The 26,689-nt window shown below is 41.7% G+C and overlaps 1 protein-coding gene across 1 annotated transcript in view; it reads left to right on the top strand.

Annotated features, from left to right (window-relative positions):
- Positions 1–24,617, top strand: part of snd1 (staphylococcal nuclease and tudor domain containing 1) — a 211,730-nt gene extending 187,113 nt beyond the window's left edge. Inside the window, exons 22-24 of the mRNA XM_023263234.3 lie at positions 3,932–4,135; positions 20,417–20,461; positions 23,601–24,617. Coding sequence (XP_023119002.1) covers positions 3,932–4,135; positions 20,417–20,461; positions 23,601–23,666 — 315 coding nt within the window. The 3' untranslated portion in view covers positions 23,667–24,617. The remainder of the gene's footprint in view (positions 1–3,931; positions 4,136–20,416; positions 20,462–23,600) is intronic.
- Positions 24,618–26,689: the final 2,072 nt, after the last annotated feature.

The following is a 26,689-nucleotide window of genomic DNA, read 5'->3' as shown; positions in this document are numbered from 1 at the left end:
TTATGCTCATACATAATGCATGTTGTACAAAGCAGACAGAACAATGACAAACACCAAGTCATTGATTTACTTGTTTGCATAAAATTTGAGAATAATTGACTTACCAGCTGAGACATTGTTTTATGAACACTTTGATAACGTAGACTTTGTTTCTTTAGCAACCTAGACTCTCACACACCTTATAAATTGCAAAAACCATCCAGGTACTTTGTGTTTGTGTATATGAATGTCCATCTGATAGCAGAGCAGCGGCTTCTGTGTTGTACTTTCTTCTCGTTTACATCTGAGTGTGTTTACTCAACCTCCAGTGACCACACGTGTGCATGTTTGTCTGTGTGTGTGTGGGTGTGTTTTATCAGTGTCAAGCAGGTCAGCAGCATCCGGAATAGTTTGTGCAGACACAAACATGTTGTCTTTTGCTATGCACCTGATTGGCGCAGCGCTAAGCCCCGTCTTTAACGGCTGTGTGTGCGTGCATTCGAGAGTGTGTTAAAAGGGATTTTGCTCCACTTAACCTAGATAAGGTGCAGAGCATCTGGATGTTTGTAATGTCATATGCTCCTAGATTTAACATAATTACACACCATAGACATGGCGTGTTTGTTTGCTGCTGTTTTGGACGTCTAGCTGAAGTTAATACAGTCTAATACAACTGTCCTCCAATAAACCCTGCCGTCGTATGTTCAGTTTCAGAGAGGGGAGGACTCATATTCATGGTCAGTTCAGAGGCTGTAGTTTGTTGTGCTGTTGTGTTACACTTAGATTTATATCAACCTCTTTGTAGGAAATTGGAGGCTCGAATTGAAATACTGCATTTGGTGAAACATTATCACTTAGTAAATGAGCAAACAGACAAAAGTTGCATCACCTACTTTAAAAACCACTGATGTAGAAGTATGAGCCTGTTTTGCACGTATTTTACTATTTTTTACGAATCTTTGAAATGCATGCGTGTGTTGGTGCAAGCTAGTAGTACTGAGGTACGTGCCGTCACCTGTCTGACTCAGTGATGAAGCAGTCCATCTGTTAGTCCAGCCCAGGGGATACGAGCATCACCCAAATGTTACAGCCTCCAAATACACAAAATACACGCACAAACCCAAAAAGTCACATACCAGCCACATGTTGGAAGCTGACATGCACCTTTGCACATCTCTTACTCACGCTCTCTGTCACGCCGCATCTGTTCCTTCCATTTTCTCATGATTTTCCTTTCATGTGTCTGTATTTTCTGAAGCCTTTTGCCGCGTCACCGACACTGCCAGCGAGGTGCCTCACTTGTACTGCACCTTTGCCGCTCCACATCGGAGAGGTTGTCGCCTTTGTTTCGCAACCTGCCACCTGATTCACTGCACAAGATGTCTGTCTTCAAAAGTCATATGTCTTCGTAGTCTGTCTTCAAAACTTCTTTTCTTAACACCAAAATTTTGCCACCAGGATGAGATCATTCTGCTGCCTCCCAGCGCCGTTTCAGAAAGTGACAGTATCTTCAAAAAAACATGTCAGGATTGCAGCACACTCACTATTCTGCTGTTTTGGAGAAATAAAAAAACACTGTGTACTTGTAACTTGACAAAGTAGGAGGCAGAATGCACATGTTGTTTCCACGACCTCTCACTGTAGCAGCTACTTCAATCAGAGCAACAACTGCTACCAGATTTTTTTATTTTTTTTTGCAGAATTTTTGTCCAATTTTACTTTGGGTGTCATGAATTGCCACTTCTTTGGTATGCCTGATTATGAATGATGAATGGAATGTTTTCTTTTCCTTTAATTGCACAAATTGCAATAAAGTCCAGCCACTGTAGCTGCTCTGTAATGACAGTGGTTTATATATTATACCTACTCCAAATACTCTACAATGTAAGGACCTGCATCATTCATAATGTATTTTTATAATGCATTGCTGTCTACCTTTGCCAATTAACAGTCATGTAAAAATCTGATTTCACCGAGATAATTGTTTTTTTAATGAATCAATTAATTTTAATGTAAAAGTTACTTGAAAAGCCTGAGAGCTTTTGCATTGCACATCAACCATGTTGTCTTGTCTCTTTTTTATCTGAAATTGAAGCTGCTTTGTGTCAAGACAAAATGTAAGATGAATGCACCTAAGAAGTTTGAGTCGTATTGTCACATTTTTGCTCCCTGTGGGTGCATTTTTCCCTGCGGCATAAAGTCCTGTACCTTTATGGAAGCAACACAGCACACAGAATAGCAAAATTATACTGCCATAAATGATAAAAACAAGGAAAAATCTAAGTTTTTTTTATTTACCTCTTTAAAGAAATGATTGTACATACTACAGATATTTTACCACTTACATTTTTAGTTCGTTTCTGCACTTGTGCCCTGTCTGCTTAGTGGAAACACAGCCTGCAGTTCAGCCCAAAAGTCCCAGAATTTTTGTAACGTGACTGTTTGTTGCAGCTGAGTAATACATTCTTGATCTCAGCAGGCAACATGGAAGAGAATTTTAGTTTTTCACAGATTCTGATTACTTTAGATGTAGAATAAAGTGATTTTGATGAAATATCACAATTTTCAATTTAACGTTGGTCGCCTACGATGAGTTCAAAGAGAATTGGAAATGTAAGAATTCACCAAATTTTCCAGTTTTTAATTATTTTTGCTCTGATAAATAATATCATTTTTGCGATTTTTAAAAATATGTCATTTTGGGTTCAGAGGTTTGATATTGCTCAAAGCAAGGCATTTTTAAAAAAAGGACTATTTTGATGTCAGTACAGAAGCTGAGGTGCAAAGGCAAAGCATTTTAGGCTGCATCGGAGGGCTTTAAGACAGTGTGCTCTACACACAGAGGATAAGAATGGGTCACTGAAAGGCTCTCATTAATTTTGTATTGTCTCTTCATGAGTGTCAGCGCATTCTTCTATAATAGTCTGTCCCTTGTTTTCTCTCTCCTTCTGTGTCGACTGTCTTTCTTTATCGCCGTCCTCCTCTCACTCTGTCACACATTATCTCTCCCTCTCTCTCCTCCCCCTCTCTCTCTCGCCCTGAGCTTCCCTGCAGCGTCTGTGACAAGTTGACCAGGGGGGAGAGCGGGGACAAAAAAGGCCCTTAGTTTTGTGCCTTGAACAAGCTTCCCAGCCCACACTTGCTCGTGCACACATACAGCAGACACGCACATACCCAAGGGCGGCTAGCTCAAAGGGGGTTGCCATGGAGACAAGACCAGGGCGAGAAAGAAGCGAAGAGATGGATGGTATAGGGGAGGGATGGATGATGGCCAGGGACTGATTTTTGTTTTTAAGTGTCTTCTTGCCTTTGAAGATGCAGCTCCCTTGTTTTTCTCGTTTTCACCCTGACTGCTGGAGGACACGAGGTCAGGATGGCGTTGCAGCTGTTCTACCTCCTTCTCCGCCATATGTTCAAACAAAATGCTGGCCTTTCACATTGGAGAAGGTTAGGAATAAGAAAGGGTGAAGCCAGCTAACTGAGGAATGGAAAGAGAAGACGGCTACACAATGGAGGAGGAGGCTGGATAGGAGACAGACTGTTAGATAGCTTAGCCACACTAAAATCCCTTGAACTGGTTGAGGAGATAATTGTTGTACTCCACAACTGACAGACGGCTGTGAGTGAATATTAAATTGTGATTGACTGGTGAATGATTTTGCATTCTTACAATGTGTTTTGTTTCCATTAAAAGTCAAATCATGCGCATGTATGGTGTTTCTATCAGCCTCTGCAGTCACGTCTTTATGTGTGTGAGCCATCAGTGATAATGCACTAATTAACCCTTTCACCTTTTTCCCTGAATTTCTCCCTCCCTTCGCTCCTCTCCTTGTCTTCCATTATCTCCTCAATCTTCATTTTTTCCTGCTTTGATCCCACCATCCACTACTGCCCCATTTCCTCCCTCTTCTTCCGCCTTCCCAATCTTTCCCACATCCTCATGCTTCTTTAGGAGGACGCCCGTGCGGATGTGGTGGACTGCGTGGTTCGGGACATTCAGAACAGCCAGTGCCTGTTGAATGTGGAGTATTCGGGCGCCACCTGCCCACACGTCACAATACAGTTTGGGGACACCAAGGACGATGTGGGACTCGGATTGGTCAAAGAGGGCTTGGTCATGGTGGACGTCCGCAAGGAGAAGCACCTGCAGAAGATGGTAAGTGAAGCGATGGGATGTACGGCTGCTCCTTCTTTCTCCCTCTCCCTCCCTGACATTTAGGAAACCAGTCACACTCTCTGTCCAAATTCATGACACTTTCTGTCCTCACCAGGGCTGTGGACTGGGCAGTCATGGTTAATTGTATTGCTGCGCTGCAATGCAAATTCGACTTTCTGTTTGGCATGGATCCACACCTAGAAAACAATCACTGACAGTGATTCGTTGTTTGTAGTCGGGGTGAGATGTGAAATGCACTTTGAGGTGAATTAAAGGCGAGGGACTGCCTGCTTGGAAGACGCCTCAGTTAGAGAGTCATGATGTCCGTTTGGGTACATCCTTCAGTGGCCCAGCCCTCCTCTGACTGTTCTTTGTGCTGATGCCAAACATGTGATCTCATTACCCATCTTTCAAAATACTTTTCTCTGCCTGCTTCTTGCAAATCAGTAGCCTGCGGCGTGGGTGAAATGCACAGTACGGATCAATATTTGTGCTGCAACTGTAATAAATATTGTAGATAATTGTGAAAGTCTGTTGATCATATGGTAGCAAGTTCTATTTAACTTTATGGAAATGTTAAGCATTCCTGCTGCCAAATGCCTCCACCCCCAGTGCATTATTTAAGGTACAAATGTCTGTTAGCCACCTGTTGCTTTCTAGCAGTCCAGTAATTGCCACATTTTTATGCTAGCATGCATCTAACTGCTCATTTCTATCTCACGTTGTCATGTATAGATTCTTTATGAGACACAAAAGCTAGTATTACGCTAAATGCCTGCAGGCACAAAAGACATAATACCTCTCTTCGCTTGTCAATCCACAGTCACACAATATACATTTAAACACCTTTACAATTTGCCTCAGATGGTGGCCGTTTCGTCAAACCATGAAGCATCGCTCATTTACTTTTCTGTCATTATGCTAATTCGCCCGGCAGCCTCGTAGACACTCTGTACATGAAAGATAAAGAAAAATGGAGGATATTTATTCCTGCTGCAATTACTGCTTCTGCACAGCCCCAATATTAGTCACTCGCATTTTTTTTTTTTTTTTAAATTGAAACTCGCAAAGGAACGGAGAAATATGTCCACCAGAGTGTAATTGTTCGTAAATATAATCACATTGCATATTCATCTAAATTAGAGGCTAGTGGGAAGAACGGACTTGTCAACACAATCTTTCCAACAATTTATTCTCTCACTTATGGAATGTATTTACCAGCTCACTTCCCGCCTCGCGGTCACTCAATAAAGCACTGTGCATCATGTTGAGAGTGTTTTGACCTCTGACTTCCAAAGAGTAGCCAGTGACCATGATGCAGTCTTTGGGTAATGGACCCTATAGACAAAGGACAGTGATTAAAACCTCCCAGCCATTCGACTAATAGGCTTATAGACTGCACAGATTTAGGTTTTGTTGGATCAAAAGGCTTGTCTTTAGTATGCAGCAGCTGTGTTTCCACAGGCATTCGCCTCTTCCGTGCTGGCTACAGACGAATATTTTGATCTGGAGAAAGCTTAACAAGCAGCAGTGTTGCCAAAGTGCTTACAAGTGTGTTAAAGTAAAGCTCTAAAGCGTTTCTTGTTGATAATTCTACCCATCAAGCCTGCTTCCAAGCTCAAAGCCATCACTGAGATCTTCCACATTTTTTACCTCATAAAAACAAGCTCAAGTGTGATTAGATGACTTTCAAACCTCTAAATGAAGTAAATGTGCTTCTGATTCACGGAATCTGCAGGCATATTTAATTCTGCTGTATTGTATCTGAATGGCACAGCTAGATGTTTGCTGTTTGGGTAAAAGATCTAATGCGTTTATTATATAATGACATTTCTTAAACTGCTGCGTTTCTGCTCTTAGAGGCATCATTAGAAGTGATAAAACTGTGAATTTTATGTAATAGTGCTGAAATGATTAGTTATTAGTGCAGTATTGATTAGTTGATTGATAGAAAATCAACAATTTGGCTGAGCGAAATGCCACTCTGCATTTTTAGACTATTTTAGACCAAATTAATAATTGGTCAGTTGTTAAAAGAATGGGCAAATTAATTAATGACTAAAACTAGCAGTGAAAAAAAGTTCTTCTCACAAATTAAAACTACTCATCACTATTGTAGTGATAATTCTATTCTGTCAGTTTCCCCTTCCCTTGCTCAGTGTTTAATACACTTGCTGCTTTGGATGAAACCATGACTGTTACATTTGCAACTTTAGTGAATTCTTGCGTCAGTTTCCTCCCGGTGTCGATGTAGAATCATTTGCTTGCGAGGTGCGTCCCGGCTCAGAGATTCATGAGCACCAATGCACCAGCTGCTGGTGCGACAACACAAAACGTTATCTTGCAGGGCCAATAGAGCCAAAAGTGTTCCAAGATACACCCTTTTGTTGACCTCTGGATCAGTGCCCTCATTCTTCTTCCCTTTTACAGAAAGTTCCCCTCAAGCTTTTGATAGTGTCGTATCCGAGCCTTCTTAGTTTGCACCCGGAGCTTTTTCCCTCCTCCCTTCCCTCTTTTCACTCATCCAGACTATCAGCCTCCTTGTAAAAGTGACTTTTGTCCTTCTTATCTGTTCCATTTTGTCTCTGTTCTTTATTCATTATCCATTCCTGGGGATTGGAACATGGTCATTGTAATCTGTACTCTAGTGCTAAAGCATTACGTAACAGATGGGCTGTAATGTTCACTGGCACTTCAGCAACCATTAATAGTCAGTCATAAGTGCACTGAAGGTTAACACCAGTCTTTGAGGATGGCATTGTCCCAAGAGAGCGAAAGCGGAGATTGATATTCATCCATTTGAGGTTTTATTTCTTTTTTCAAGTGCCTTTCTGCCTTAAGCTCTTCTTTCGTAGATGCTGCTTTGAACACCATATGGACAGCTATTGTTTCCACTCGTATCATGAAGGAGGATAAACACTGTGAGAATGTGGGTGAAGAGATGATCAGATGCCAGCCGCTGGTTTGATGTAACGGAGGTTAGCTCAGACTGACCCAAAGGTGTGTGTGGATGATAGAGCATGAGATTAGAGTACAACTGACATTCTGTCAAACAGTATGGAAATGATCCAAATATGCAGGCTGTCATCAGTGCCTGAATCAGAGAATTTATACACACTGATCAGCCACAGCATTAAAACCACCTGACTCAAATAGTGTAGCTCCCTTTATGCCATCGAAGCAGCTCAGACCCCTAGAGGCATGAACTCCACAGACCACTGAACATTTTTTGTGGAACAAACGCAATAACCGCAGATCCTTGAAATTCTGCAAGTTGTCAGGCAGAGTCTTTACGGATCAGATTTTTTTTCCAGCACATCCCAGGGATGTAAAATCTGGGGAATTTGGAGACCATGTCAACACCTCGAACTCTTGGTCGTGTTCCTCAAACACCCTGGAACAATTTCATGTGCTGGGGAACATTATCCTGCAAAAAAACAAAACAACAACAACAAAAAAAACCCCACTGCCATCAGAAAATACCATTTCTATAAAGAGATGTATGTGATCTGCAATAGTGTTTATTTGTCCATGTGCCACAAGCCCCGTTTCCCAGCAAAACACAGCCTTTGCCATCTAGTCCTCTTCTTGGAATGCAACATGTTTTGATGTTCTCTCGAGGTAAACAACACGCATGCACCATTCTGTCCATGTGATGCAAAAGAAAATATTGGTCCAACTAGGCCATCTTCTTCCACTGCGCCATTGTTAGTGCTTTTCAGTGATGGACAGGGTCAGGACGGTCACTAACTGGTCTGCTGGTACTCAGCTCCATACACAGCAAGCTGTGGTGCACTGTGTGATCTGACACCTTTCTATCACTGCAGCATTAAGGTTTTTTAGCCGGTTGTGCTGCAGTAGCTCTTTGATGTGATTGGACCACACATCCAGCCTTTGCTCCCCATGACCCTGTCACCGCTTCACAAATTCACACGGAACACTTTTGGTGGGTACTAGAACTGAGCAATTAATTGAAATATTATCTAAATCACCACATGAAGTGCGAAATCCAAATCTTGCCCATAAATCATTTTCTCCAGACATAAGGGAACTTTATTCTTTGCTACAAATTGTTCTTTTTTTCCCAATGGAAAACAAATGCAAAATCCCTCTCAATGTGACATTTCTTACTTGCTAAAGCATCTCTGTTGTTTCACAGATGTTCTGACCCAGCCATCTAGTCATCACAGTTTGGCCCTTGTCGAAGTCACTCAGATCCTTACACTTGTTCATTTTCCTGCTTTCAGCACATCAACTTCAAGAACTGACTGTTCACTTGCTGTCAAATATATCCTATCATTTCCCAGCTGACAGGCACCACTGTAACAAGATAATGAATGTTATTCACTTCATGTGCCAGTGGTTTTAATGTTGTGGCTGATCATTTCAAACAGTTCATATCCATTACATGGGCTTATTGTGCACGCACATTCTGTTTACACATAATCAAGCAGATTTAATGTCATCATATAAAGTTTAATCTGTCATACATCTGGCATATCAAGCGTGGTCCTTCTGCGCATGTGTTTTTTATGAGGCTTTTATATGTAGATTATCATCAGAGAGCAGTATTGGTCTTTTATCACCAGCACAGCACTGGAAACAGAGGGGATATATTTTTTACATCCCACACAGTAGCTACAGAAACCGTTCATGGTGGCTCCAGTTATCGCCTGTAACTTGACCATATTTTGTCACAAAGACCTCATTGCTGTTGTTTCCATTGCCTCACTGTTTCTCTGTCTGCTGATCCTCTTTATCACTATTGAGACAATTTAAATTCAGATATAGATCTTGAGAACCTTTTTGTTTCTGTGGAGATTAGCTTGTAACAAAGACGAGTGTGTGAGCATGTAGGTGTGTTTCCTTTTACTCGCCCCTAAGGCATAGTTCTGCTGCACTCGGTAGACTGTCAGGTACAGTTGGCAGCCATGCAAAGTAGCAGCGAGTTCTACATGCTATCGTCATGTTATTATCATAAATGAGCAGTTAGCAAAGCTTAGCAGCTCAGTAATGGTTGCCCCAGGCAGCCAGATTTAGAGCAGTTTCAACTGTGTCATTTGTCTGATTGTCCTTGTTGGCAACTGTTGTTCTTGAGCTGGAGAAGAAAATCGGTATTTCTTCAGCATAAAATCTCCCAAATGTGTGAATATGAGAGCATTGATCTTCTCTGAAAGAAAAGGAAGAATACAGGCAAGTTGAGAAGGGAGAGCGCCAAGGCACAAAGATGCACAAAGTAGTTTGTACTCAACCAATCATCACAAACAGTGAACACATGGCAATACTGCTAACAGAAGATGATGAATGTTTGTCAGACTTCCTTTCGACTTATTCTGTGTGCATAAACAACACATTTGGTTCTTTTATCTTGCTAAGACCTGAGACTGTCACACATTCACTTCATGCCTTTTCCACCTCAGGCGCAGCAGATACACTAAGCCATCCTTAAATTGTCCTGGCACCATCAACTATCCACTCCTAGAATGGCAACACACCAATCTGGCACACAGACACTCACTAAAACACTTCCTTCATCCTTCTTAATGTCTTTCTCCACTCATTGTTCACAGCCTGGTTTCTTCCATTTTTTTCCTCCCCCTCTTCACCACTTCCACATCAGTCAGGTTTTTTCTCCTCCACCTCCTATCGCTTCTTATCCTCCCATTGCTCTCCTCTTCATCACTTCTTTCGTGTTTATTCGCTTGTACATTTTCCATTCTTCTCACTCCTCAGTTTCTCTGTCTCCTACACATCACTGCCCGACTTTACTGTCATTATTACTTTGCTCTCCACTCAGAAATTCACTCGATCATACGCACTCTCTCCTCTCCCCGTCTTTTTTTCAACTTTGGGTTTTCGTGTTACCCAGCTGAGCTTGAGCACATCATTTAGACAGGCTTCTTTGGCAGCTTGTTTGGCTTTTGCATGTGCTAATTTGCATTTTGTCTTTCAGTGCTCTGTCATGATGAGCAATAATCCCCAGGAATTAAAGTGGAGAGGTGCTTAGATCAGACCTGGTGGCGGCCTCATAATGAGCTGTGATTTAAAATGCCGTTATGTGCAATTATTTGCGACTTGCATCAAGCCGGTTCTGCCCTGTGAACCCACTCTGTGCTGATAGTAATGCCTCTCTTTTATAATTTCAAGTGATGCTATATAGCAACAAGACACGAACTCCACGTGTGTTTGTGTGTTTCTGGAGGCTAATATTGAAAAGTGAAAGTGAAAAATTGTAAAAGGCTCAACAGAGAACTAGATACACTAGAAATGTATTTTGTCTTTCTACCTGATTGGGTACACAAGTAATAAGTCCCTGCAGCAACTATTTTTGTGGAGCACACAGAAGCTCACACCTAGACCTGATATTTCTTTGTCTAAGATGTAATGAGTCTGTCATGGCAGCTCAAGTGGAAGATGGCTGTGTGGTTAGAAGCACTATCTTTTGTGCTCTGCTGCTTTTCACCAGTGTTTCCTGTCAGCAGCCGCCAACAACATGACTGATTCAAAGTCTGGCAGGCCGCTTGGTGCACACTGTCTCGCCCAGTCGCCCCAGCAAACTGACATTGGTGGTAGCCCCCAAAGTTCATTAGCGTTACAAGCTAATAATCTCCAGTTTGCTAATTACAAGTCAATTACAAACACGGAAGTGTCTGTCACTTCTTCGCCGGTGCAATTATTATCAATCACCAACAGCCAAGCTGGAGTATCGACCAAGGCCCAGTGTCCAATATGTTCCCGACTGAAAGGATTAAGCTCTAGCCATAGTATTCACACACCTTAAACTAATGCTTATGAAGGCATGCTTAAGATCTTTATTAAAGTGTGTGTGAGCAGAAGGCAGACTGTGGGGAAAACAGCTGTGAGGTGGCCTCCTAAGAGTGAATGCTGCAGATGAGAGTCCTGGAATCTTTAATTACTCAGGAGCCCCTCGGGAAATATAGTTTTATTTTTTCCTTTCATCCTTTTTCCCTGCATTGTTACTGTATTCACACAGAGGCCTTGCTTTTCATGTACAAGCATTGACTTGAAAGTCGTGAAAGGCTTTGAGGGGCCAGAAGAGACATCTCTAAAGGGACGATCACATGAAATGCAAGGTTTGGTTTCTTTTAATGCGTCTTTCTACACAAAGTGCCTCATGGGTAGTGTAGTTTTCTTCCAGCTTGCAATTAAAGATCCTAGTGTCGTTAACAGCACAGCAGTTGCATTGCCGAGTAATTGCGTTAATGGGGTCTGAAAGTGTAGATGAGGATGGAGCTGCAGCTGGATGTGGGGAATCCATACAGGAAATCAGGAAGGAGGCTCACACATATACAGGATGCCTCCAGGGGTGGCCTGTTCCATTTATCAAAGCACAATTGCGCTGTTTGGAGCATATAGTATACAGCAAGGGGGCTCATGTGATGTAGTCCTCTGCTACCATGATGTTAAGGCGCTGGTTTGGACACTGATGATATGCCTCATGGGAACGTTGCTGCCTCAATACAGCAGGTTCACTGTAACAAAATGAGGCCTGCTGGGCAAACAATGTTTTATGTAGTGCTGCAGCTGCTGCTGCGTATGGGCTGTCCCTAAGCACAGAGGACACGTGTGGGTGTCCCACATGTGTTGTGTTGTGACATGTAGAAAATACAACACTTGAGAGAACACAACAAAGACAAGTAAGAGAATAGCAAAAATGCAATTGTGAAATTGCAAGAAAAAAAGGCAAGAATACAATGTTCATGTGTATTAGAGGCTTGGGATAGGTTAGAAATTGTCATCACATGGTTTATACAGTAGAGCATGCTGTGACTCCACTGTCTGTATAACCTTCAGCAGCACATGCAGCAAGCTAAATAAACAGACAGTGGTGCGGGGTAAAACGGTAACTTCACAGTGAGCTGCTGGCTAGTTTGTGGAATGCTTTGCTGGAAAGCTAATAAACAAGTCCACCATCTTCCTAATCTATACAACTCTTACGTAACTAAGTCCATGATTACTGGTATGTCACTTGCTTCAACGACATTTTCGCTATGTTAGCAAGATGGGTAGCCAACTATAGTTTGTCAAGAAAGTCAGTCGTTTAGCATCAGATCATCTCTTCCCATGAATTCTGCAGTTCAGCAGGTGATGACTAGGTTGTCACCTCGCTGGTAAGATGCCCCAAAACCCCATTTTTTACTCTTCTGTCACAAACATCATGTCTTGCATGCTTCGTTTGCTAGCTAGCAAATAGTAGCTACTTTCATAGCTTGTTAGTAGAGCTGAAGCAAATGTATTAGTATAAAGTCCCATTCTCTCTTTATGTTATGGGAATCTAACCAAAGCTAGCGTTACATGTATAAACTGTTCAGGACTCACAGTTCGTTACACCCTCTGAACCAATCAGGTCCAGTCACTGCATTTACAAAAGCTAAAACGTAGAAGTCTATTTTTTCACCAGAGACCTAAAAAGTTTCCCCTAACCATTTTATAGCAGAGGCACTATTCATGTCTTAACTCAGCAGCCGTTAACCATGGCGTACTGTTTGGGATTGGTACATATGAATGACAAATTCTGCTTACAACGAGATTTTTATGAGCAAAAAAAAAAAGTATTTGATTGGAATTAAGTTTACTGAAATTGTAGTTAGGAACAAACCTAGCTAGCTTGGTTCAGTGGAGAGGACATAAGAAAGACACATTTAACATGAGTGAATATTAGGCTGTTCACACTAGAATATTGATTAGAGTGTTCAGTGTAAACTAATTTGGTTCCAAGTCTGATATATAATTCAGTTACTGTTTCACACTTTATATGTGTGAAATATATATTTTGACATATGCTGTGAATATGTGTATAAAATCAGTTAATATATCGATGTTGGAAATTTTTGTTTTGTTACTGAAACTATTTCAAAATCAGTATCAACATTGGCCCCAAAAATCCATTATTGGTTGGGCTCTAGTTCATGTGTGCATGTAGCCCCCTATGGATTCTGCCACAGTGCAGCAGGTTTCCATCGCTTCCACCTCAACCCAGAAATTCCTCACCGTGTCATCTATAAATGGCTTTTAGCCGTATCCGGACCACCAATTGACTGATTTTCAGGGTTGCTGCCCTTGCTTTTCAACCCCAGTGCCTGTCACAGCCCATCAAGAGCCCCCTCCTCACCCCAAAAAACCACAGGGTCCACATAAACACACACCTACTGAGCATCATGGGTGTGTGACAGCATGACCGCTCCCCACCAGTGGCTCAATACCTCATTTACAAGTCGGGTTAGAGATGGGGCCTTTTAATGGACATTTTCTGCTCTCCTGTTATTGACTGCGCGCACACACACACGCACACACGCACACACACACACACGCACGCACGCACACATCTACACACTTGCACAGGCAGTAGCCTCCCCTGCTGCCGCTGCTCTGAGGGCCCTTTTGACATGTCCTAGCTGACATGCACCACTTCACAAACGCCATTCCATCTTCTGCAGATACATACACACACAACACGCACACACACACACACACACACACACACACACACACACACACACACACACACACACACACACACACACACACACACACACACACGCACACACACTACCCTCCCTCTCTCGCACACACCCTGGGGTGAGGAGAAGACAGACAAGAGGGAAGCAGCAGCACCAGGTTGTTCAAACTTTATATTATTTCAAGTTGTGTGACCTTGCTGAAAAAAGAAAATAGATATTGGAGAAAGGAAGAGCAAAACTCCTTTATACAACCTTTATAAAAGTACGTCTGTGTGCGTGTGCATGAGAAGCATCGGTATGATACATTAGTATTTATGTAAGACCCTATTTTTCTCCTCTCCCCCGGTGCCTCTGGGAGTGCATTGGAAAATGCTGTCAGTAGTTGCATTTGTTGTATGTGCACGTGTTTTACATGAGTGTGCCCTCCTTAACTCTATGAACCCATGCTGGTGGGCTTGTCATGCCACGTTCCCACCAAAGCGTCTGATCTCCTCCGACAGCCATGCTGAGGGGACCAGCATGCAACAGGACGCAATCCCAGTTTGCCTCAGATAGGGGCAATGACACTCACACACACGATGTGCACGTGAGGCTCATTGTTTTTGGTTTATTGGAAAAAAAAAAAATTTAAGAAGGGGGAGATTGCATGAACAGATTTTTACTCTGGCTTTTTTTCCCTTCTCCACATTCATACAAAATTTATATTCTGCAAAAAGAACACAGCAATTTCTGCATTTCTGCACCACTGACAGCTCAGGAAATGCTTGCAGTGGTAGAAAGTAAAGAGAAAAATGAGGAGTACATGCAAATCAGATGCTGATGTAAGTTATGAGTCTCTCCAAGCACGTAAAATACAAAATTAATTGCCACAGATTTTTTTGAATTAGATTAATTGGTGATTTTTAAACTTTTTATTAATTAACCTGCACAGGCATTCTTTCAGTTTAATATCTGTAAAAAATTGATCACTCAGTGTCAGTTTTTCCATCCTGTCGTTACTCAAACACTCTCTCCGGTCCCTCACACACATGACAAGCCTTCGAGGATTCTCTCCCTGGTTAGTTATGTTGCTTATGTGACAAGCCTTTCAAACCACTTGTACAATGACAAGTCTGAAGAGACTTCCCCCAAAACCCTGGCCTCCTGTCTGCTTGCCATGCAGTATTCATGCGCGGGCATGTTGAATGAGAGATGTCTCTTAGGACAATCCACAGCTCAGCCAAGTACACCCAACTTGAAACAGTGTGAGTTACAGACATAAAAGCCGTTATGTTCCGGCAGACGCTCTGATGACAATCTGTCTTGTGCAGACTTTTATGCTTTCACTGGAGTCAAAAGGAGGCTGAGATGGCAGAACGAAATGAGTTGTAATAAGGATTGATAGAGCGGTATGAAAAAATAAGAGCAAAGAAACAATGACGAAAGGGAGTTTTTGGCAGCTTTGGTTGGACTTTGCTTGTGTCTGTGCTTCTGATCGTCATTGCTGTTAATGAGAAAAGCTCAACAAGCATGGAGCCTCATTGTTGCCTTTCCACTCGGGTGGATTTAAGTCACCTGGCATCCCGTATCGGCGGCAAGGAGCTGCAACTTTGATTAGTCACTTGTTTTTCGGATGCACTTCATCCAAAAATGTGGCTTCACTTAGCGTTTTCCCGTGCTGCGAGATCAAAAAAAAAAAAAGAGGGAGTTCACCTACGCACCAGACGCGGCAACCTGTCAGAAAAGTGCCATGTTAGCTCTCGCTCAGATCCATCACTTTCACACCGTGCTTACCAGAACACCACCTGGGCATGGCGTGCTGGCCAGAGAGTGGGGGAATACACGCTCACTCTCTCACTCTCGCTCGCAGATTCACAGCCAATCAGAGACGGGGACTGGTGCCAAACCACCAGACCCGCACCACCTGTCGTTCACAGGCATCACACTTACACACTATCTCCCACCATGACTTTCATTAGAAAGTTACCTGCCCGAATTGAAACTGACTCGCAGTATTTCTCACTCTTCTCCCCAAATGTGAGCGAGTCTCAGATAGTCTGAGTGCAGTTCAGTGGAGTCAAATCCAAAATGTCAGCATGAAATTACAGGAAATTGACTTTTATAATCAGTTGAAGTCCGTCTCTGCTCCTTGATTAAACTCATAGAAACTCATCTCTGTGTATCAAAGTTACATATTTAGAAGGTTTTTACCGTGGTAAAATAATCTCTTCATGTCTGAAAATGGCTTAGATGTGACTTGACACCATTGCTTCATCTCTGAGGTCCCTGCCTCTCTCTCCACCTGCCCCTCCACACTAGTTCCAGCTTGAGCACACCAGCTCACCTACAACTCAGCTCTAACACTGTAAAATTATTCTACGGTACACAATGGCAGCTTGCAATATTGGACTAATTTAGCTGTATGTTTTAGAACTGGAAACCAACTCTGGAGAAGAAAAATGATTATGATGGCATTGATGACATTAATTCCTCATCTTTGTTACATAAGAAACCCTAAAAGAATTTTTTAAAAGTTTGTTTTGTTTTTATCACACATTTTGTTGCAAATACTTAACCATGTTGTTGGCTGCTTATTTTGCTCATTATGTCTTTTAGCACATAAACACCATATAAACACATTAACAAGAGGGGAAAAAAAGTTGATTACTACCAGAGTAGGTCTTTAAATGTTCTCCTAGTTCTTATTAATTAATCGCACACATCACGTACAGAGACACTCCCTCAAATACAGCAGCTTTCCTACTTGGATAGGGTATTCTCTGCTGCCAGTATTCATGGCCACTGTTCACAGTAATGGCATCTGTCTGGCATATGGAGGCTCTGAAGGGTCATCCAGATAAGCACGCTGCCACCCGAAGCCCCTACAAACACTTCATTTTCCTTCCTTGCCCATTATCGTTATTTGCTGCTGTTCATGGCATCTATAGTTCATCACACCTCCTTGCATTATACCTCTCCGCCATCATCCTACCTTTTCCTTCCTCCCCCATTGCATTTGATTTAACACTTGTTTCCTATAATGGGAAACGTTCCTTTTCTCTGCCACTCCACATGAGTTTTGCTTCTGTTTTGTGTCATAAATGAGCCTTTATGCCTCCCTACTGGAGCCCATAGAAGAGCTGTGAAAGAAGGATCCGGGACAGGATACGTGGAGCTGTTTCAAAATCCACAGTCAGCCATCATCGGTGTTCAGCTGCACAGTGATTGGCTGTTGTGTTCACTGAGCTGAAGTGAGGATAACAGTGAAAGATGAGGATGAGCCAGGAAAGGCGCCCTCCCGACCGCAGTACAAAGAGGCTCACCGTGATAATTTCAATATGGCAGCATTTCATCTGTGCATATTGTGCTGTAGTGCTCTTGACTTTGCATCTTTCACAGAATACATTTGGATGCAGACTCTCAGCTCTATAGAGGCTGGGAAAAGTGTAGAGGAAATACATTTCCTGTAAAGCTGAGCTTTTCCTGGGTTGTGTATTTTTTGCTTCACAAATGTAATTCTCTCTTTTTGTGTTTAAATATTGCCAAATCCACTTTGGCAGATATGAGACCTTCTCCCACATCACTTTAGCCTCCCTCTAGCTCTGGAAAAACTGCCAGGGGCGCTGAGAGCTCCCTCCAAAGCCCAAATGGCATCACTGGCCTTTTGTGTCTGTGAAATATTGTCGGCTGGGTCCTCCATATGGTGACATCTGCCTGATGGGACCGAGATGCCATATCCCAACGCCTTCCAAAAAATCTCTCCTTTAGTTGGCTTTGATGGATGACTTGTGCAGCCGCAGCACTTTCTCCTCGGTGACACACTCACATGTACACTCGCTTACACAAAAGTGGCTGTAGGATCCAGCTGTAGGTCTGTTGTGTTGGCTGCTCCGCATGCAGCGCAGCTATCAAATCAACCTACGCGCACCAGCTAGCTAAGCAATTAAGCTCCGGAGTCCCATCCACGCTCGACTGTTTTAACATCTGGCCTCCTTGTTCTGGTGTTTGTGCGTCTGAGTGTGAAAGCCAGCTCATCTGCTACTATAATCAGCTGCAAATCGTGGCGCACAGTAGAATTTATTCCATGACAACTCTTCTTGACGTTTTTTTCAGCTGCTTCATCGTTTCTTTGTTGGTTTTTTTTAAAGTTTGCTCCCCTTCATGGTCATGCTAATGTTTGCTTCTAACCCCAGAGAGATCCTAGTGAACAAATTCATTCTTGTGCTGCCCAAATCACACTCGCAGGGCAGCACTCCACAGACAGGAAGCAGCGTGGGTGGTCAGGGATGGTGGAGGTGATGTGAACTGTTGTGTGTGTTTTGTAGGCCCTGTGAGTAACGTGATCACTCTGTCTACTGTGATGTTGTAAAGGTGGAGGACAGCTCCACTTAAAGCGGCTGCCACTTGGGCTTTTCAAGGTCCATACATCCCACTTACAATAAGCAAACACTGCCTCTCTCTCCCTTTTTCTCTGCCCCCCACCCCTCTGCCCTATGACTCATCACTGGTTCATTCAATGAGGCTAAATGGCTGTTCTAGCAGAAGCAGTCAATATGCTCAACAACTGCACACTAGCTCCCTCTTTTCTCCCCCTCCAACTCTTGTGTATTCTCTCTGTACTCTCAGTGTGCACATCGCCTGCTGTATGTGCAGAGCATAACAAACAACCGCATTTATATCGAACAAATTAGAGAATTTAATGTTCCCACGCTGCGGGTGTTTCTGGCGATTACAGCCGCTAGAAAAAAATCTTTTTGTGTAATGTGACAGGTTTGTCTGGGGGAAGCACAGCTTGAATTAGAATAAAAACACCAGCACTTTAGTCCTTGTTTACTTTATGCAACTTTAGTTTATGAGAAGAGAAAGTTTGGATTGAAATGTTTTCTGAAATCAGTCACTACATAAAACCGTGTAGGTTGTTTCATGAACCTTTCATGCCACCTTATTCAGCAAAACTCTCACAGTTTCGTACTCCAGTTAGAGCGCTGAGGTCGCCCAACCAGATGCTCCTGAATGTTCCCAGATGTAGATATAAAAATAGAGCAGATTGAGCATTCACATTGGCAAAAAAAACTCCAGAACAATTTACCTTTTCATGGCAGAACTCTTCAGGCTCGGCCTTTAGAAACTTTGAAGTTGCTGCTGAAGGCATGATGATCCTGAGTTCATCTTATTCTCATTCATTTTATTCAGTGTTGCACTGTGTTTTATGGCCTGCTCCTTCAAATGTAAAGCACTTTGGTGTACCTCTTGCTGTTTTGAATTATAAAATAATTTGACTTTGTTAATAACAAAAACAACACTCGACATGCTTCCACCTCAGCTCTAGCATTTGCAGAGGAATAATAATGTAAATATTACTGCGGTTTCAAAACATTTCTAAAATATGTGTACATTCTTCCACCTGATCTAACACTTGTACAATTAGGACAGAATTTCCAAACTGATCCCATGATGTCTGTTGTTAGCAGGTTGCTAGTTTAAGTGAAACACAAGTGCTTGTTCTATACTAGACTTGAAATGAAAGTGGAAGGTGTCTCCCTTAAATAAAGAAAAATAGTGGTAAATATCTCAAACACTTGGAATAACTAGTCTTTTCTATGAGAGGCTCTTTGTAAAGTTGTCTAAAATCACTGTTTTCTCAGTCTCATTGTTGTGACTGCTGTCCCACTCAGAGAATATTTAACCCCTTGACGCCTATTGTCGCGAATTCGAAACATACCACTTTCATTTAGACTGCAGCCGAGATAGCGTATTCATTCCCCCAGTGCCGGTTTGTGAATATTCAATACGTACCTCGGAACCTTTTGCAAGCACTGGTTTCGCGTAGGACCTATTTATTATATATCTGTTATTATTATTGTATATCTATGTATCTGGCGACTACTCTGTCTTCAAGAAGAAATCTGATTGTATAGAAATCTGAGAAAATTATCCTAATTCTCATTTGATTTGTTACCTCAGGAAACATTTTCTTATGACGTTTATGGTCTCAATTGCTCATTTTAAGACTTGTTGAATACAGCATGAAGCTAATTTAGTTAATTATGGTCCCTTTTAGAGTAAAGTAGAGGATAAAGTTGTTCGTGTGCAGGACCTTTTGATTGATAGACCACTAAAGTACTCCCATGTCCTCAAGTACACAGTCCAGTTGACCACTCGCTTGTAACGTCTGGTTTTAAAGAACAAGAGAGCGACACCCAAATTCCAAACTAGTCGGCAGTCCACAAACCAGTGGGTGACTTCTCAGTCGATACGTCTATAGTCTCACCATCGTACAGTAAAGTAGAGCTCTGATTATAAATTGCTGCTCTAAACCCTGCGAGGTGTTGGCCTGTGAGCAGCAGGCACAAGGAGGTTTGACATCCTCTCATCCAGAGTGACTTTGCTGGTGTGAGCTGCTGCGTGAAGCGCGAAGTGATGCCCTGCATGCTGCAGTAACGCAGTGACCCCAGAGAGCCATAATGTGACGTCGGAAGCTCCGTGCGCCTCCTTCCCATGTTTGTGCGGTTCACGTCTCCGCGGTGACATAACCACTCTTGTGTCTATGTGTGTTATCGTGATTCTGTTGTGATCTTCAGAGAACACTGTGTTCCTTGCATCCAGTGTTTCAGCGAGGGTGAGCAAGTACCCTTCTTCCTCTTCTTCAAAAATGTGAACTTTGTGCAAAAAATGTGGAAATTTCTGTGTAAGCAGGTAAAAGGAATGTCTCCAGGGGCAGAGCAGGTTGAAAGGATGCATTGATTCACCTTAATCCTTTAAAATCCTACGTGTGACGCAGTGATGTGATATGCTAATGACTCATCTCTTTCTGCCCTAGGTGACAGAGTACCTGAACAGTCAAGAATCTGCCAAGAGTGCCAGGGTAAGTCCCTTCATCCCAGCCACCATCTTATTGTCTTTCTCGTCTTTCTTTTTCAGCTTTTGTGTCACCTCCTTGTCCTAATAGCTATGGTTTGTCTGCCTCTGAGAAATCTTAACGATGCCAAAACAAGAATACATTACAACACTAATTACTTTCCCTTATCAACTATCAGAGGGAAAGTGTCTTCTCTCTTTGCTGCTTTTCTCTTTCTCAAGATGTCACACATTACATTGGCAGTCGCTATTGTCCCATATGGATTGCTGCCCACAGTCTGTGCAGGTCCGCACTGTGAAAATGGGGGTGGGGATGTGTGCAAAAGCAGTGGGGTTGGAGAGGAAGGAAGAAAGAGCTGAGGAATGAATAGGGTGTAGCATGTAGCACACAGGGCTGCTGTGTTAAAATGAGTCGGGTCATAGAGCTCTGACAGAAGGGTCCACAGAAATTACTTTATTTGTACAACTGTCAGTGACCAGTGACACTGAACTGGATTTGTGTAGCTCATTCCTCTGAGCCACAGAGCTCCATTTTTTTGTCCACAAAACTATTTAAAACACATTGATCAGCTAAAATTGGTTCCAAATTCCAGTAGCAGATTAATCACTAATACATTTTAAATTTGATTCTGCGCTCTTAAACAGATTTCTCTAGTTTCAAATAACAGTGTAGTGCAGAAACCCTCAGTATATCTACTATCCATCACACCATTAATCATGCACAATGGATGCATGTGTTTCTGCTCGTCTCTTAATGCATTTGTGTTAATAAATCATCAGTCTGGTGTTTCCGACACTGTAGGGCCACTTTCTTTTTCGTTTTTAACCAGACAACAGTTATTGACCCTGTTAGCAACAGAAACACTGAAACAAAACAGAAACTGAAACAAGTAACACCCCAAAGCTAATAAGTGAATGAAAGACTTAAGTAATAATAAAAACTGGTAACATTAAGCAAGCCAAAAAAGGGGTGTTTTCCTAAAAATAATAACTCAAATATACCCAAGTATTACATCTAAAAAATAAAACATCTTTAACAATAGTGCTGCCAGACCCCAGATTGTTAAAAGTGTAAAATAATTTTCTAAATATCAAACAAGAATTTAGGAGAGAGTCAAACTCACTGAAGCAAAAAAAAAGAAAACAAAAAGTAATCTCAAAAGTAAAACTTTTAATTGGAGTTTGGTGTTGTTGCAGTAAATTAGTTGAAGTAAACCCCAAAATACTCAAGAAACTGGAAAAGAGAAAACTGTTGCTACGGTTGTTATTTGTCCAGTTCTGTGTTTGTGCTGCTAACATTTATCTGCAATAAGTAGCGTTTCACACAAATCTTCTGTGAATAATACAGGAGGACACCATAGTAACACAGACATCGACTCTTATTTGTCTCTTAGACTAACTATTAAGCTTACTGAGTCACATTGCAGCTGATCAAAGTAACTGTACTAACCCTCACAGTAACACTTTACTGTGACTAAAGCTCTCACACACTCTGAGAAACTCACTTCACAGCAAACCCACTAGTTTACGTCAGCGCTTTCAGTAAGGTGATGTGCAGTTTGGCTGTGGGTGTGCAAAAAAACCGACTTGTGAAACAACATACAAACTCTATTAATTCATATAGCTTATTAAATGTTTACCTTAATGGACAGAGATCCTTTATGTCAGTAAAAACACTAGTATGAAGTGCTACTTCAAAAATGTTACTTAAAGTGAAAATGTGCTGTCTGTGCTAATAAAAGTTCTCCTTGACACGGAAATACTTCACAGCAGGATTTTACTGTAACCAGCTGCTCCTCAAAGAACCGGCATCAAGAATCGTTGGTATTCAGATAAAGCCCAACCCTAACCGTTAGCAAGGTGTTATCTACTGAGTCGATCACCATCCTGCTGCTTGAAACACTCACTGGAGCTGGAAATGTGCCATTTACAAACAAAAGCACTATTTCCTTTTGTCTAACGTCACCTATATGTCTCCCAGCTGTCTTAGGGAATCATTTAGCCTTTTCTAAAGATAAAACTCTGTGTTTGCAACCTGTGCTGCCATAAGTCAGACAGAGGAGTAAAATTACGAAAAAAAATAGAGTAAAACACTGATAGTTTAGGCCTTTTATTGGCTAGTTTAACCATAAATAATGCAAAATTATGTCAGTTTTAACATGTGAGAAATAATACTGTAGAAATACATGTCTAATGGGCTGCATCCCTTTTTATTTTTTCTGGTTCGTCTTCAACAGGAAATTGTGAGTCTGAGCTCCGTTCACAAGAGCCTTATTAGCCACTTGAATCCTGTTTTGTTTTGCTCACATAATGTGAAGCATGTTGGCTCCAGATTCTAAAAGAATTGGTCCCTGTACCCTTTTAGTTACCGTGGTGATCCAGCATGCCCAGACAATGAGGCAGTGAGAGGTGAGATTGACTGTAATCACAATCACAGTTACTGCCATGTTTTCAGGGTGTCAGGGAGGAGTGGGGGGGGGGAAGGCAGCGGAGTGAGAAACGGGAAAATGGCTTCATTCATTTCATTCATCCTAATAACTAGTGCTAATTAGGACAGTCGCTAATTAGCTATGAATCACAGCATTAACAGCTAAGCGCGCATGCTTCTGAGAGCCAAGAAGAAACACACACGCACACGCAGATCCCTGTACACAAACAGACCAAAAAGACTGGACGATTTCTATCACATTTAAATAACCAACTGGGTTCTCGTCCAAACCACACACACACTTTCTGCCAACCGCGATGTGGTGAAGGCGACATTTAGGGGAAATGCATGTGACGGTTTATGAGGCGGTGCAGCAGTGTCAGTGTAATGGAATAGGAGAAGTAATAGACTGGGTGGTATTTGAGGCATTGTGGGCCTCCTGGATGGGCAAGCACAAAGAGCCGATTAAATGGTGATGATGATGATGATGATGATGATGATGATGCAGGCGCCTTCGCACTGGGCTGTGAAAACACTGATATCTCTCTCTCTAAACACTACATTGTTGCTCTCCCTCCACTTTTTCTCTTGACCATTTAACATGTAATGTGTTGGAGAGGTTACTGAAGCCCCATTCAAAGCAATGGGAAATTTGAACACTTTTTATGGTTATTTGTTTCATTATGGTCAATAAAATGTGCCTCTGCCTCCCCACCAGCTCAACATTTGGCGTTATGGAGACTTCCGTGCCGACGACGCCGACGAATTTGGTTACAGCCGTTAAAAAAAAACAAAAAAAACAAAGAAAGGAAAAATGAAACCGACCATCCAATAAACACCATTCCAAAGACCAACATGGACAGCACGTGATGCATCGGACAGAAGACAAAACTAAACGACAAGCATTGACTCACTTTTTATTTGACATTTCATCCCTCCGGTCTGGCTTTTCCTTCTGCTCACACCTTCTTTTTCCCTCCAGCTAGCCCCTGTAACTCCAAATAGAGCATGCTAGCAACACTAAAATAATAAATAATAATCGTGTAAGAATCACTTTCCAGTCATCCTTTATGTTCCTAATCGGCCACTGCCAGCTCAAGCAGCCTGCACTATTGCCAATCTGTGTTATTTGCCATGTTACCTTCTTGGCAGACTTCCTGTGTGAACGATAATAATTGATACTAATGTGTTTCAGCCAATCACGTTCTTTGCTCTCTGCTGCTCTAGCCCAACCCCTGCTTTCCTCTTTATCGGAAGTGACTGGGATTTTGGTGGAGAATGCTCAATTTTTTTGCAAACAAATGCTTCCCTATTGAATTTCTTGTAAATGTGAGGATATGTTGAAAGGTGTAAATTGATTTATTTTAGAACAAAACTGTAGGTGGAGACACACAGACAAAAACAAAAAAAAAGAAAAAAGGGTGAGTTTATTTTTGTCTTCAATGTATATCTGTGTGATGATGACATTTGCAGATGTTTTTGTGGGGAGTGTTTTGTCGTTTATTCACTATGTCACACTTTTATGACCAGTAACTATGGATGCCTTCCTGTGGCATTTTATCATCTCTTCTTCTGTAAAGTTTACATTCTATTAATGGTTATGATCCTGTCTCTGGCAGTCTCTTCTCTTTCTGTCTCTGTATGCCATAGCAGATACAGTGTTTGAATTTGTTTCCACGTAATGGACCTTTGCATTCTATTAAAAATCTGCTGAATAAAAATAAGCAAATGAAAAGTGTTTTGTTTTCATTTTTTCCCTCTCGGATTGATTTTCTTCAAATGTTGACCTCTACTCTGAATTTAAGTTTGGAGGCTTGGTTTTAATAAAACATTTGTGCCAAAATAGAAGAGCTCTTCTAGGCAGATAAAAGGTTTTGTTACCTGTTAAACACAACATCCTGACAAAGGGCTGGCACTAAAAGCTTGTCAGTTTTGTTCAGTAAATTTGTAATTAGCAATGCTAATGCTGTTTGGAAGCCTCAAGTTTTAACTTCAACCTACGAAACCTGTGTAATCCAGCATGAGTTTGCAGCAGTTCTACTCCTCTATTGCTACCAAACAGTGGAGTAAAATTGACTCTCCAGGTTGAAGGTTTACTTGAGTTTTGCAGAAGGGCAGCTGCTGAATTTACATGAGTTGATGATCATTTGCATGTTTGAAATGTATTTGTGTAAACTCACTGCCAACAAAGAAAGCGTGAAGCTCTGATGGATCATCCCAAGGTAGAGGAAACTTTTATTTTTTTACACTATAAACTAGATTAAAATATGCACTCTGTAGCTGAATGTTTTATTTTAATAAGCAATGGAATCATTGTTGACCACTCAGGAAACATCTAGCTTAGATCATTGTTTAAAGAGTCTGGCGTAGCTTTATAATACCATGGTGGAGATATCACCTTAATTAAACAGAATAGTTTTGAAATCAAATCATCAGGAACTCCACCCACACACATTGAACCCAGTTCTTAACTCAGGGCTACTCAAACTTGACAAAGACCGAACCCTCGCCTCCAATTAAAGACCTATAAGCACTGTTCCCTCTAAGCTGCGCGTGTGCGCGATTGCGCACTGCTGACACGCTCTCCGTGCACAGAAAATCTGCGCTGCGCACAAAAAAAAATCTAACCTAAATTGTAAATAAAATAAACACGTAACAATTCATTCTGTGCTATCTTTCAATGTGAGTCAGTGAGTGACCGGTGACTGGCTGCTGCAGCCAATGATGCGATTCACATACGTATTTACCATAGACTGTATATAATGGTATTTACGCAGCTAATCAACGTCAGGCCTCCTTATGTGCAGCCATCGTTGTTGTCATAGATATGAATGAGTAGATAGGACACGCCCCTTTGAGCTGCGTGCTACAGCGAGGCTAAGCTAGTGGGGGCAAAGTTTCAGTGCATTCCGTTGATGTAGACGGCGTGAAAACGGAAACAAGTATGCCAGCTCACTGTACTGCATACAGTTACACACTACGTCATACGATTGAGACAAGGAAACTTGGAATGACTTTTCATAGGTAAGAATAGTTTTTGGCTCTTTTTTTTATTATGAAATCTTGTTGAGAGCTTCCAGTCTATGAGAGCTAACTAGTTAGCCACTAGCAAAACACTAATGCGAGCTAGCAGCTTGACAAGCAAATACCAGATGATTAATAGGAGCTGTAGTATAGTTGTACAAGCAGTAGTAGTAATACTAAAAGTACAAGCAGCAGTAGTAGTATAAACAGCTGTTAGAGTTGTAGAAGTAGTATCAGCATTTGTAATAGTATTACAAGTTGTAGTAGCAGTGCCAGTATCAGCAGCAGTAGTTAGTGTACCACCACTACTACTAGTAGTAGTCACATTGCTATTACTACCACCAATACTACCAATAGTAGTTATAAAGCCTAACTCATGTATATCCAGATTACCATCTATGTTCTTCCTCCAAACCCATTTTATGATTGGGATTACAGGCAATTCTTTAGGACTGCTCTCAAATAATTGAAATGTTACTAAACAAGGTTATACTTATCAAATTAAATAGCTCTGGTCTCCAGTATATTGGCGAATTCGGTTATTTGTACTTAATTTATTAGCATGATTTCTTTTTAATCTGTTGTGTACAGACTTACTTCTCTGTCTACTTTTCTTACTCCATGTAGGTTTCCCAGAGACTATGGGTTGAGGAGAAATTGGAAGTTTGTCGGCTTAGACCTGGTGTCATTCCATCAGTGTTAAACTTCCCGGCTCATCTTTGAAGAGTACGTGCCAGAAAGAAGCAAGCAGCCTTTACGGTAATAAATACATTTAAAAATGGC

Source organism: Amphiprion ocellaris, chromosome 21 (genome assembly GCF_022539595.1).
Source record: "Amphiprion ocellaris isolate individual 3 ecotype Okinawa chromosome 21, ASM2253959v1, whole genome shotgun sequence".
In the NCBI taxonomy this organism is placed as follows: Eukaryota; Metazoa; Chordata; class Actinopteri; family Pomacentridae; genus Amphiprion; species Amphiprion ocellaris.
Note: the sequence above shows the minus strand (reverse complement) of the source record. Positions and strands in the feature narration are given on the sequence as shown.